This window comes from Theobroma umbraticum, unplaced genomic scaffold (genome assembly GCF_002168275.2).
Source record: "Theobroma umbraticum cultivar Fairchild unplaced genomic scaffold, ASM216827v3 scaffold_95.0, whole genome shotgun sequence".
NCBI lineage: Eukaryota > Viridiplantae > Streptophyta > Magnoliopsida > Malvales > Malvaceae > Theobroma > Theobroma umbraticum.
Genome location: NW_018397257.1, coordinates 704,461 through 717,886, shown reverse-complemented (window position 1 = coordinate 717,886; position 13,426 = coordinate 704,461). Strand labels below are relative to the sequence as shown.

The 13,426-nt window shown below is 32.7% G+C and overlaps 1 protein-coding gene across 1 annotated transcript in view; it reads right to left on the bottom strand.

Moving 5' to 3' along the window:
- The window catches only part of LOC110411862 (cycloartenol synthase 2-like), a 35,498-nt gene that overhangs the window by 1,591 nt on the left and 20,481 nt on the right, over window positions 1–13,426 (bottom strand). Inside the window, exons 7-14 of the mRNA XM_021422204.1 lie at window positions 7,322–7,510; window positions 6,956–7,069; window positions 6,687–6,809; window positions 6,417–6,539; window positions 6,216–6,314; window positions 2,753–2,809; window positions 2,619–2,665; window positions 2,299–2,442 (exon numbers count right to left, since the gene is read on the bottom strand). Of these exons, the coding sequence (XP_021277879.1) occupies window positions 2,299–2,442; window positions 2,619–2,665; window positions 2,753–2,809; window positions 6,216–6,314; window positions 6,417–6,539; window positions 6,687–6,809; window positions 6,956–7,069; window positions 7,322–7,510 (896 nt within the window). The remainder of the gene's footprint in view (window positions 1–2,298; window positions 2,443–2,618; window positions 2,666–2,752; window positions 2,810–6,215; window positions 6,315–6,416; window positions 6,540–6,686; window positions 6,810–6,955; window positions 7,070–7,321; window positions 7,511–13,426) is intronic.

Sequence of the window (13,426 nt, the reverse complement as noted above, 5' to 3'; positions counted from 1 at the left end):
CATTATATTCTTGAGAAAACATTTATCTTGAAAATTTGAAAATGGCCTTTAACTTTAGTGAGTTGAGAAAGAAGTTGTTCAATGAAGAAGGTAAAAGCAATCAGGTGAAAGTCTTGTCATCGGAAATCCTAGGATGATGGTTCAAAAAAAGATTCCATGGGCTTGAATAGGGCCCAATGGGGGCAATTCCTTGGAAAGCCCAAGGTTGAGCCCCGCCCAACCAAACCATGTACATAATGTCTATTGAAAAGTAATAAAAGTATTTTCATATTAACTTTTAATATTTGGAAAGAAAGTTAAAATTAAATTGAATTTTATTTATTAGTAAAATAATGTCTTGGGTCAGGCCCATCCAGGGTCACCCAAAAAATTTAAAGTCCAAGCCCAACCTGAAGTGCATGAGTCTACAACCTGGGTGAATACTCTGGTCCTCGGACACCTATAGGTTCGAGTAAGAGGTCATTGCAGGTCTCTGAAGAAATTTTCCTCTTCAGTTATACGGAGTTTGAGACGTAAAGAGTGATGTAATGGAGATTGTGAATTATAGGAATAAGCCAAGTAAAAACTTTATTCAGAGAAATGGACATTATAAAAAAAAATTCATATAGTTTGCCATATTAAAAAGAACGATAGATTACTAGTCATGTATTAATTTTGAATTACTTGAAATTATGTGTTTTATTGAAAAATTTTATTTCTATAAATTCTAAATTTCCACTTAAAGTTAGCACAAAATTCTCAATTTAAGTATTAGCAAAATTCTCAATTAAGATTCATGTGAGTTTTGAAGAGCGTTAGGCTTGTAACACTTAAGCTCACCATTATTAATATAGATACTACTGATTTTAGACTCCAAACATCAAATGCTCGAATCGGAGTTTTTAGGATAATGATACACTTGCTAAGTGTATCGATACAACTCTTCAAAAATAAGGGAATTTATTGATATAGAATCCTTTATTGATATATTGATAGTGGAGTAAATATTTTACTAAAAGAAATCCAAGGAAAATGATTGAAGCGCCTTATAAATCAACTTCAAATCATTGTATTTGATCTCTCGCTCACTGGTTTTCTATCTTGATTGAAGTTTATTGTGAGCTTCTTCATATATTTTCATCATATTTTCTTCACATATTTCAGTAATTTGGAGACAATCCAATTCATCCCTTTCTTGTTTTTTTTTTTATCTACACTTTAGCAAGCAATATGCAGTTCATGGAGTTAATTGGTGTATGGATTATCCCAATAAAAGTCATTAAAAGGAATTAGGTGAACTTTTAGAAACATGTGGGTATTGCAAATTTGTATTTGATTTAGGATCAAAACAGTTGTTTTGATAGAGTCATGGGTTTTATGGATTCTAATTTTGTGTGAGACTTGTTAAGTTGAGATATTTAATCACTTATAGCCTAGTTCCTCCAAGAGAAATTTCTAGTTGGAAGGCTCTATGGTTTACATTGCCTTATCTACTACAGAATGAAAATACATAAAATTATCGAAGATGAAAGACCTATGGTCAAAAGGGCTAGTTGATCATCTTAGCTTACTATAGGATTCAATTGTTGTGTTTTCTAACAGCTAAATATCATTCACGTAATTAGGAATTAAATATTTTCTGAGCAGCCTATGCACAAATTAGAATGGCAAACTTTGCTTGTTTGAAATCATGTGTATCAATGAGATATAGTTGTCATGAAGGTTCCTACTATCAAGGATCTTGCAAAAGTGCTTGTTGACCAAGCCTATCCCTGCTCGCAAATTCAAGCATTGTTTGGTATTTGTATTAAGCAGTTAAATCCTTTGATTCTATCTACAAAGAAGAATTTGGTGTTTAAGTTGTTTGTTATGGCGAGCTTGGAGGAATTTCAAGTTGTTAAAAGAAAAATCTTATATTGTGGGTTGAACTGCCCTTTCAAATTTGATTTAGGAAGGTGTTCCTTTAACTTGAGCACGAACAACTTACCACTAAGATACTAATGCTGAGATTTTTTGGACATATTATGACATAAGGGGTCTTCCTACAAGCCTTTTAGGGTGTAGAAACACGGTAGATAGACTATTAAGTGTGATGGTTAGGATTTGGTGAGGATGAGTGCTAAAATTGTTCTCAACTCCATTTATAGAGGGATCTCTTATCATCTCTTCATGAAAGCTTGTGGTTAGCTCTTGAACTACAAAAAATCTATATCTTCCTTATTGTGTGATTAATTTCATTCTGTCAATTGATTTGCTTTATATTAATTACCTTGAGGTCTAATGTAATAAAATGCTTCAAAAAAAGTTCAGAAAAGTTACCATGATCCATCAGGTAGTTGTATACTCTCAATGAAGTTGATTGCTTTTGCAATACAAGCTTCTATTTCTTTCTTTTTATAACTTGGATGCAGCTTCAGAAATAATTGAAGGCTTTGAATTGCTGCTGAAGTGCATTCCACATACCTGTATAATCAAATTTTGAGTGATTAAAGCATAATAGACGTGCATGATATATGCTTGAAATATATTAAAATTATGTGGTGTCAGTAATAGCAGAACAATCAGTTATGGCTCATAGTGTCCCCAGCCAAAATGAAAAAATAGCAAAAAAACGTAGAGGAAGTATTTGTCGATCTTACTGATAGTCAATGATGATATCTCGAAACAATTCAGCTGGATTGAACATCTGTAATATATGTGAAAAACAGTTAAAGCTCAAATAAAATTGTCTCTTGTTTCTTTACAATGTAAATGGATGAGCAATTATTCTTACTTCCAACCATGCGTAAGATCTCGTGAGCTCATATGATGCAAAACCACCACTGTTGTTCTGTAATTTAAGAACAAGCAATATGCCAAATATTGCAGTTAGGAAGGATTATTGCTAAATATATTGGCAAAGAAGTTTAAAAACACCATAAAATGCGCTTATATGTTTGTTATGTGTCCATTTAATTATAAATGAGGGACTTAATATTGAATTGTTAAGCTAATATAATTACTTAAATGGACATATGTAAAACATATAATCCTACTTCTGAAGTTTTAAACTCCATCGTCAGTATATAAGATATCATCCATCTTGTTAAGGATATGATTGAATATTACTGTAATTTTTATGTGCTTTAGAGATTTTTTAAAATATGCCTTGAGTTTAGCGAGAAATTCAAAGCCTCATTTATTTCAATAAGCATTTAAATTATAAAGTGTTGACTTACATTTGTACTTGGGCTAATAAGTCATTGTATATGATCTTTTGTAAGTATTAATTTAATCTTACTAATACAGGGTAAAATACCCTCACTTCTTAAGTTTTAATTGAAATTCTAAGCGGGTCCATTAGTTTTTACAATAGATACTTTACCCTAAAAAAAAATCTTTCGATAAAGATATAGGTTTAGCTGTTAGTCCACCGTTAGTGTTTCGTTAGTTTGATGACATGATACTATTACAAAGATAATTTTATCCTTTATTAATTTTAAAAATTATTATTATATAATTTTTTTTGCAAAAAAAAAATATTCAAGGGAGCACAATCCAGTGCTCCCTAAGAGAGGGGAGCACCAATCGGTGCCCTCCAAGGGAGGGAGCATTGGATCTGGTGCTCCCCATATCTCTTGGTGCTCTCTAAATTTGTTTTTAAAAAAATTATAAAATAATTTTTAAAATTAATAAAGAAGAAAGGACATTTTAATCTTTTAATTTTTTTGTTAACGGTATTTATATTATCTATTTCTTAAACTAATGATCCTGCGTGGAATTATGATCAAAAGTTAGGGAAGTGAGAGTATTTTATCCTAATATATATGAAGGGAACATTTACTCATGGTGGTAACGGCTTGGTTGTTGTATTCACAACTGGTATCCAAAAGGGTCGTCTTTTTATCCATTGCATATTTCATGTTGACTTTTTCAGCCAGTAAAGTAGGTTGAAAGATCACCAGTAGTATCTCTTAATCTTAGAAATATGCTTATGTCTTGGTCTAACAAGAAATAAAATTCTGTTAGACTTTTCACTCTTATAAATGAATACATAGTTGCAAGTAGTCGTGCTCAAACTAACTACAAGAGGCAATAATTGCATGACTTTTGTATGTTAATGCATCAAGTTTCTATCTTTTGTGCCAATAAATGTACCTTTACCATCATCAAGAATTATGTTTAGCATTCACACACTCAACATATAAACATAAGATATTAATCTACTAGACACATGTGCACTAAACATTTAATTGACTATTTAGGTTTGACCAGAAGAGTAAAAATGGGTTATTTCTATTATATTTTCTTTTTTGGCTTTTTGTTAGCTTTAAAAGGGTAAAGACTTCTTACTACATACTTGGTGCAGGTTAAAAATCTAATGCTAAACCTTAAGCATTTCATTTTTTTGTCATTATTACTATGATATTATTGAGGGGATAATGTCATATTTGATCCTTGAAGTATAGAAAATTCTCTAATTTAATACTTGAATTAAAAATGTGTGCAAGTGATACTTGAACTTTTATTTTGTATATTAACGTGCCCAAATGTCTAAACATTGTTAACCAAGTGCAATGACATGTCAACAGCCAATCAAAACGCACCATTTGGCTAAAAATGCCATGTCAAATATGAAATTATCCTATTATTAAATAATTATTCTTTATACATATTGGTTGGGCTAGGCTTCAATATTTTAGCCCAAGCTTGCTCAATGGTCCTATAATATTCTCCAAGCCCCTTGGACAGCTTGAACTTATCCTGTAAGAATATTTTTTGGTCATGATTGTCTACTAATTAACTCTTGATTTGTCTCTCTTAAAGAATATTTATTGACTTCCAACAATTATTTCAACAACTTTCTTCTTTGATTCTAGAGCACATTTGCCTCTCTTTTGTCTTATCTGAACCAAATTCTGACCATTTCAAATAACTTGTCAAACATTGAGTCTCTACTCCAGTAGTCATGCATTCTTGACTTATCTTTTTGTGTTTTGCCCTTGCTATGTTGCATGTCTCAGCGACACTCTAGTTTACTAAAGATCCCTTCCAATGCCACTTTTCCAACTTTTTTCATTGCATTACTGTTGCTCTAAATTTGTACATGCGCTAGTTTCTTTCTATTTCTTGATTCTTGATGGTCATGTCAATGCTTATAACCCTGAACCTTACTGGAGAACTGCTGCTTCAGTACCCTTGTTATGCATCTTTGCCACCTCAAACCTGTCATTATGGACCAACCTACCACAATAGCAACATATCGTAGATGTAAACCTTTCATATTGAAGTATATCCACATGTCTTCATCTCTTTCCAGTTCCGTGGTAAGATGCATACATAGCTTGTTCATTAGTTTTGCAATGTCTACCATCATCCTTACGTACATGTGTTATAATAGATTCTAGAATGCCTATCTCAGCTAGTGTTATCCAACACCATCCTTCCTACTTATTTATTTTAAACAATTATTGAAGGTAAACTGGAGTTGAACAAGCAATATGGTTGAAGGAAATTTCAATCTACCTTTTAGAGTTTTTAGCATTAGAATATGACCTTCCAAATTTCATCACCTGCCTCCAATATGGTCCTCTAGATTTCCTTCTTTGATCAAAACTAGAAAAAGAAAAGATTATCTCCTACATCATATACATTCATCGCACTCTTGAGTGATTTCATGATATAAACCTTCTGCGTACTTCTTTGAGTAATTGTCTAACTAGACAAGATGTATCCCACAATCTAATAAAGACAATTGCTAGATTTGAATCATTGCTCCATCTTATATCTTATTTTTTAATGATAAACAAGAGAGACTAGAAATTAAACCACAAAGGTGTTCTTGTGTGAACTTAACGATTAGTGATCTTGGTTTAGGATTTTTAACCATGTCTTATTTTGCATGAAGATCATGGGTACATTGTTTTACTCCTTTTGTAAGTTAGATACTGTCTTGTTTGCGTACTTTTAGTTGTCTCATATTAATGTCTTGTTTAAAAGGTCAAAGAAAAATATTCTTAATTTCCCTTATTACCCTTAATTATAACCACTCACTTTCTTCTTTTTTTCAAGTTAAGGGTAATATTCTAAAGAAAATTTGATATTAATGAAAGTCAAAATTCAACTTAAAATTTCTTAAACTTTGTGTAAAGTCAAAACCAAACTATACATACGGGACAGAGAGAGTAATAGTCATGAGGTATAACCAATGCATGAGTGTAACCCCAAATTAGTAAACTAAGTAAATTAGATATTACCTGTAAAGACAAAATAACATTAACAGCATCATATAATTGATCTGGTGTAATCTTTACGTCCACAACATCAGATGGCATTCTTGATAACAAGAGTGCTGCCTACAACCAATCAAAAATTGTTAGCCCAAATTGTCCAACAGAAACCATACTTCTTTGAACCATCATGTGAAGAAAATCTTTAAGGAATAGGGGCAAAGGTACCTTTAAACCTTCCGATGTGCAATCTGATACAATCCAGCCATTATCAGGTGTTGAGAAAGGCCATCCCCCCTTTGAAATGTGGCGATACCAAGAATTAAGGTTGTTGCCACTCTTTTCTTTGACCTGAATTGAAATAACATTGAATTTGAAGAATTATTCATACACTTATAATCTAAATTATAGTGCTACTAAAAAATGTGTAATGTAGCTTGATGGTTGAGAAATGAAACAACTTATACTAAAAACATTTTAAATGTTGCTAATTCATACTTGTGTGTTTTTGATGAAGTTGTGAGCTTTCTTAAGCATCGGACCATATTCCTCGACAAGGTTGGTTGCCAAGATTGCTTGAACAGAAAAAGCAACATCCCATAGTTGAGATCCGTTGTATCCCTGTGATAGGTACATACTTGTTAATCTATATCAACATATATGTTTATAATCTTCCAATTTTGACCAAGTAAAACTTCTGTTAGTGTGGTAGGTGAAATGCTGATTCAATCTCTACAGGAGAAGAAAGCTGCATTGTAACTGAATACCTGCATTTTCATGCCATCTTCAGCAACCCAGAGGTAATCTTTAATTCTTGAAAGGTGACACTTGTATGCCTTTGAGTTTGGGTCCTCTACCCAACAACATACCATGTTTAGTACCTGATCAATAAAATATACATCACTTATTTTGTTTTAGTAAAGGGCTTATTAGATTTACTAAGTAGAGAAAAGGTAGGGTTTCCCATGTTGCCCAAGCTAAAATCCAATTCAATATAACCTAGGCATGTAAAGGCCACCTGGCCTACAGTTCGAGCATAAGAAGGACCCATTTTGAAAATAATAAGAATAATAAGAAAGGAAACTGAAAACTCGGATAAATTGAGATTAAGTTTATTCGAAACAAGTAGCTACCTTATTGACAGGGCCAAGGCAAATATAACAAGTATTTTCATCCTCGTAGTGGATGTGTTGTATCACAATGTCAAGAGCCTTTTGTCTTAGCTTAGAGAAGGGCCATTTCATGAGAAAAGGTTCTCCAACCTTTTGAAGACAGCTCCATAATATGTTTTGTATCATGGGATGTGGATAGTATAGGTCTTCCTGCAAAATCATTTGTCAAAAGACCAATTTTAATAGTCTAAGTAAAAAAAAAAAAAGTTTAGGGCATGCACTTTAACATGATGAATTACTATTAGCTTTGAATAAAGGGGGGATACCTTAGTTCTTAGCTAATGATGTATTAGAATATTTACTATATGATATATGGAAATCTTTTTCTACATATCTATTTGCATGCACAGAAGGACCCTAATAGACCATGTATTTACATTTCAAAAGTTTGTATTGGCTTTGACAAAATTAAGATTTTTATGTCGGACTGCAACAAACAAAAAAAAAACAAACGGAATATGATAAATGGTTTCAACACTCAATGTATAATGTATACTATAAGCTAACATAAAAATTGGCATTTGAAGTAATTTGGAGAAATTTATTTAGGGTTTCATGGTTGTTTGTCCTAAAACTTAGAAGCTAATTTCCTAAAGTAGGATCAAGCAGTCACAAAATTTTACATAAGTGTAGATATGAATTTTCCTAAGCTTATTTCTGTTTAGCAATTGCATTTAGTTAAGAAAAATTGAAAGAAACCATTTATATCATTAACTAACAGTTGTCATGTGGCCAAAACTCAGACATGCTTTGTGTCAATGTGGCAAAAAATGACGTGACAACTTGGTTTTTAATTTCCTTTCCACCTCTCGAGTGAGGGAATTTGATGCCAGCAATGGCACCGATCAGCATGTCGGGGGCAATGAGATTTGATCATGTCAATTCGACTATTGGTCAAGCTCATGGAGGCTAAATTAGCCTTGCTAGGCATGCTCTAACATAAGCAAATTTGATAATCAATAGCTCAGGTTGAATCAAGCCTTGCTGCGCCAAAAGTGAAATCACTAATACAAGGTCAAGTTCACTATTTGTTAGAGGTCTTCTAGATTCGGTTTTAGAATGACCTCTTCTTTGGCATTTAAGTTTGCATCTACATGTGAAGCAACAGGAATGCTAAGTTGACTCTTGATTATTATTGGAGATGAATGTTCTATTTTGTGTCTTAATCTTCGAATGATTGAAATTATATATTCTTGATGCTAGAAACTATCAATCTTTGTACTTCTAACTAAAATACATTGCATATTCGATTTGTTGAACTACACCTAAATTGTTTGCTACACTCTAATTTCATGGTTGGTTATAAAAGCAAATGTGATTGAATTCATTAAAGGGTGTGTTGATCAGTTATGCTTTCATTGCCCTATTTAAAACATGTTAGCCTTTTCTCCATATAACTCTATGATAATATGCTAAACACATGGATGAGCGTGTGTGCTAAGTTGGCTGTTTAATCATTTGCAAAGATAAGCAGTTTGTAAATTGAATCTTGAGCTCCATGTTATATCTTCCTCTTTGGCCATCTGAGAGGGATCTAGACAGTCTTGCTTGTCTATTTAATTAGGTTTTGCCTTTTTAACTAAGGCTATGTTGTATTGTATCTTGGGCAATCTAGAGAGCTTGGAAGAAAGAGGGTGAACTCCTTTTAATATAAAAAATCTTCATGTGACCTTGAAGGGCTAGCAATAGGATTATATAAAGGATTAGATCATATGACACCATGAGAAGTAATCAAGGTAACTATCTATTTTATTTTTAATTGGTTGGGTTAAATTTGTGATGCCAAGAAGATCTTGGTGATATTCTTTTTGTACTCAAGTCCAAGGTTGGGTAATTTTGCTTAATATGAGAAATTATCTTCATAATACTAATTTTATTTATTTAAGATTGTTTTAGCTTAAGGATGTCTTGTAGGTTGTCTTTGTTGTTTTGAGATGGCTCTATTCAATACATGATATGTTTTCTTGAATTAGGGTACTTATGGCCAAAAGATGTTTGTCAAACTGCCTATTTGAAGGTCATCATATTGTGGGGGTTTATTTATTTGTAAGGCAGGTCATGCAATATGTAACATCCCATCCTTGGGATGTTAATTAATGGAGATATTTTGTCAATTAAAGATGAATTATGGTTATGGATAATATGAAGTGATATGGGAAATAAAATAATATTATTTTATTTATGACAAGTGACTAAGACGATGTCATATCAAAAGTCGATTTCAAAGAGCTAGGTTTGGCTAAAGTGGGAAAGCATAGGAAAATTTGAAGGAAATGGAGCCTTGGTGGGGCTTACGTGCCATTATAAAAATAATAAAGTATATATATATATTTAAATACTATTGTGATACGTTGGTGGTACGTAAAATGGATATTTTGTTGTGCATGAGAAAAGGAAGAATGATAGAAGATAAATGAAGTAAAAAAAATGGTTGAAGGACTTAATGAAAAGAAATATGATGTTAGAGGGTGAAATTGTAAATAATAAAAAATTGAGTGTTGAATTGTAATTAGCAAAAGTTGAAGGTTCAAATTGTAATTAACAAAAGGTTAAGAGACTAGATTGTAAAGGATGAAAGATTTAAAGGGTTAAATGATAAATAAGGAAGAATAGGAAGACCAATGTACAATTAGATTATTTTTAAGATAAGTGAATATTGAAATAGGTACCTTTGGATTTTGAAAGGTAAAGTGGAGGAGAGGTGGCTGGTCATGTATGTTCAGAAACTATAAGAAAGGTGAGTTAGTGGGAGACATATGGGTTCTTTAACATGTGAAGAATAAGAAGCAAGAAAAGAAGCATTCATATGCATGAAAATGGTGGCAGGTCATATTAAGTAAAAAGGGGAAGAAAACAATGGTTTTGGTAAAAATAGTACGTGGTTTTAAGGGAAAAAGGATGATATGAATGTGATATGTGAATTAGTCGAAGACAAAAAAGGAGGAAGAAAAGTTGGTGCATGAAAGTGTATGGGTGGAAATGAAAATGGGCCTTGTCATTAATTAAAAAGGAATCACATGCAAAAGGTTTATTGGGTAGTTGGCCACATGAACTAAAAGCATGTGAGAATGAAATATCAAGAAGGTGAGAGATAAGGGAGAGACAAAAGCTAATGCATGAAAGAGTATTAGTAGTAAATGGTGGTACACGTCACTATAAAATGAAAATTATTTAAGGTAACAATTGATAAGGCATGCATGGTGGATCAAAAAGAAATCAAGGATGCCAATAAGAATGTGGCAATCAAACACATGGAGAACAAGGGGGATTGTATGAAGATAAAGATAGAAAGAAAAAGAAAACAATTGAGGAAATAGGAGCTTGAAGCTTAGGGGTTTCCGCCATTCCTTATTGCACTAGAAGGTCACGATTATGAAGTTCTTTGGCCACTCGTGAGCTTTGGCATGAAACCTCTCCAAGTTTTTCATTCCCTTCACCATTTTAGAAGACCTTAAAGCTCCCTTGACACCCTAAATGAGCTCATTTTCTCTCCAATATCCAAGCAACTTGAGAGCTTTGGTTATGTTCTCTCAAAAGATGTTTTAGTGAAATGTAAAGAAAGCATGGTGAAGGCATACAAGCGCAAAACTTGTGTCTACTTATCAAGCTTTTGAAGGAATTAAGCTTCTGAGATAAAGGCTGAAGCTTGGTAGTTCAAATATATGGTAAGGGCTTTTTATTTAAGCTTCAAGATTAATGATTCAAGGGATTCATGGTCTTGCACCTATGTGGCAGATTTGAAACTGTTAAAGAAGCACGTTGAAAGTTAAAAGTTTGGGGGTCAAACATCCATAAAGTAAGGGGTAATTGAGAATTACAAGGCGAATGGTTAAGTGACAGGTTGAACGTGAAGGTTTACTAATTTGTACTTACAATGTTGCTTATATACATGTGTTTGTACAAGGAATTCAAAAAATGAAAGGAGATTATATTGAGGACTTTAACAACTTGAAGCTTGAGCATTAGAGGAGGTGAGGAAACCAAGACCAATAAGGTAAAATCTATGGTTGAATTGAGACTAAAAGTGTTCATCATGTGCTGGCCAAATGCATCAAGCACTATGACATTGAAATTATGATAATTGATTGTGATATGTATATTACTAGGAAGGTACCAACCTGGGACTTAATTCAATATCACCTAAGTTGGCAAAAAAAAAATGATATTAACTAGGGTGAGTCAGGTTGAATTCAGTTTAATCTTTAACACTAATATCTTGTTACCCGTGCACCTAAATGCTTAGTCTTAGAGAATCATTAATGAGTGTATGAAATGGTTGTTAGGTGCTGTTGAATTAAGCACGTTTGTGTCGAATAAAAGCTGTGGGATTATTTGACCAAGTGTGGAGCCTTCAAAGACTTGAGTGGGGAAGGTATATTGAAGTTGTTAAATCCTTGGTTAAGTTAAGTGATGTAGGCACATTTAGAATTATATTTTATTTAGTGTTTTAATTGGTTTAGGATTTTATTTTCTTTATTTTATTTAATTTAGGATTTTTTTGAATTAGGATTTTGATACTTTAAGTTTTTATTTAGGATTAGGATTACTATTTGATTAAGACTTATCTTAGCTAGTATAAATAGGTTATCTTAGATAAAGAATTATTATTATTATTATTTCGTTTGTTATGAATTTTTATTCAAGAGGTGTTTTTTAGAATCCAATTATCTTTTTATTGTTCCAAATACAATCAAACACATTCAAGCCTAATTATTGAATTTTAATTTACCTAAACCTTCTTATTACATTAAGTGGTATTAGAGCAAACGATTCTGTTATCCTACAATGATTTTTAGCTAAGAGACTATGGTTAGTCGAGGCAAAAATCGAGGTAGAGGCAATTAGTCCCAACAAACTGAATTGGTTGAGATGTAGAGAATGATTGATGACTTGATCCGGACTGTGCAAGCCTTACAATATTAAGAACTAGTGGGATCTCGAATGGAGAATCTGACCACAGCCCTCTTGAGATTGAAGATTTTGACAATGATAATGAATTTGAGAATGCAAACTCTTTTCATGAAAATGGACCTGTGAATCAAGTAGCAAGATGTAAGGCCGATTACTACACGCCCTTGATTTAAATGGTGGAGGAGTTAAGATTGAAGTAGCCAACTTTCATGGAAAGGTACATGTAGAAGATTATTTGGATTGGAAAGAGTTAGAACTAGTTTATGATGAATATGATGTGGAGATAGAGGATATTGATGTTCATTATGAACAAAGTGAGTCATTGGTGGTAAAAAGAGTGATGACAACAACAAGCAATGAGGATTTGTGAAAAAGTCTATCTTTAAAGAGCATCCAACATGCAATTGATTTGATATTGGGTGCATCAATACCAAACTTGTTAGCACATAGAGTGCCAACTATGCAGTGAGCTGGGATACAAAGACAAGTCAAGGAGTTGTTGGAGAAAGGTCTAGTGTGTGAAAGTAAAAGTCTTTTGCTTGCCTAACTTTATTAGTTCTTAAGAAAGATGGTTCATGGAAGATGTGTGTGGACAACCATGCCATAAACAAGATTATAATAGAGCATTATTTTTCTATTCCTTGATTGGATGAGATGCTTGATTAACTAGTTGGTTCCAGGGTGTTTTCAAAGATCGATTTGAAGAGTGGATATCATCAAATTAGAATGAGAAGTGGAGATGAATAGAAAACTGCCCTCAAAACACCGAATGGATAATTTGAATGGTTGATGTGTATCATGACAGATGAGGGTGTAACACTCCATACCCTCGTATAAGAGTCAATATGATCTCATCGACGAGACAGAGGGTTGATGGACGTAAATTTAAGTGTGAAAGAGTAATGATAGGCGAAAGGAATGTTTTGGAATAAATATTCTATACGCGAGGACATGATAACTAAATAATAATATTTTATCGAGGATGAATTAGCGAGATAAAAAGGCAATTAGGAAGTGAATCGGTACAAGTGAGACATTTTGGAACTCGAAGAGTCAAGGATTTTGGAATAAAAAAATATTTTATTAATAAAATAATATTAATATTTTATCTGTGATTGAGATTAGTCATGAAGAAGGAGTATATGATTAATCTAA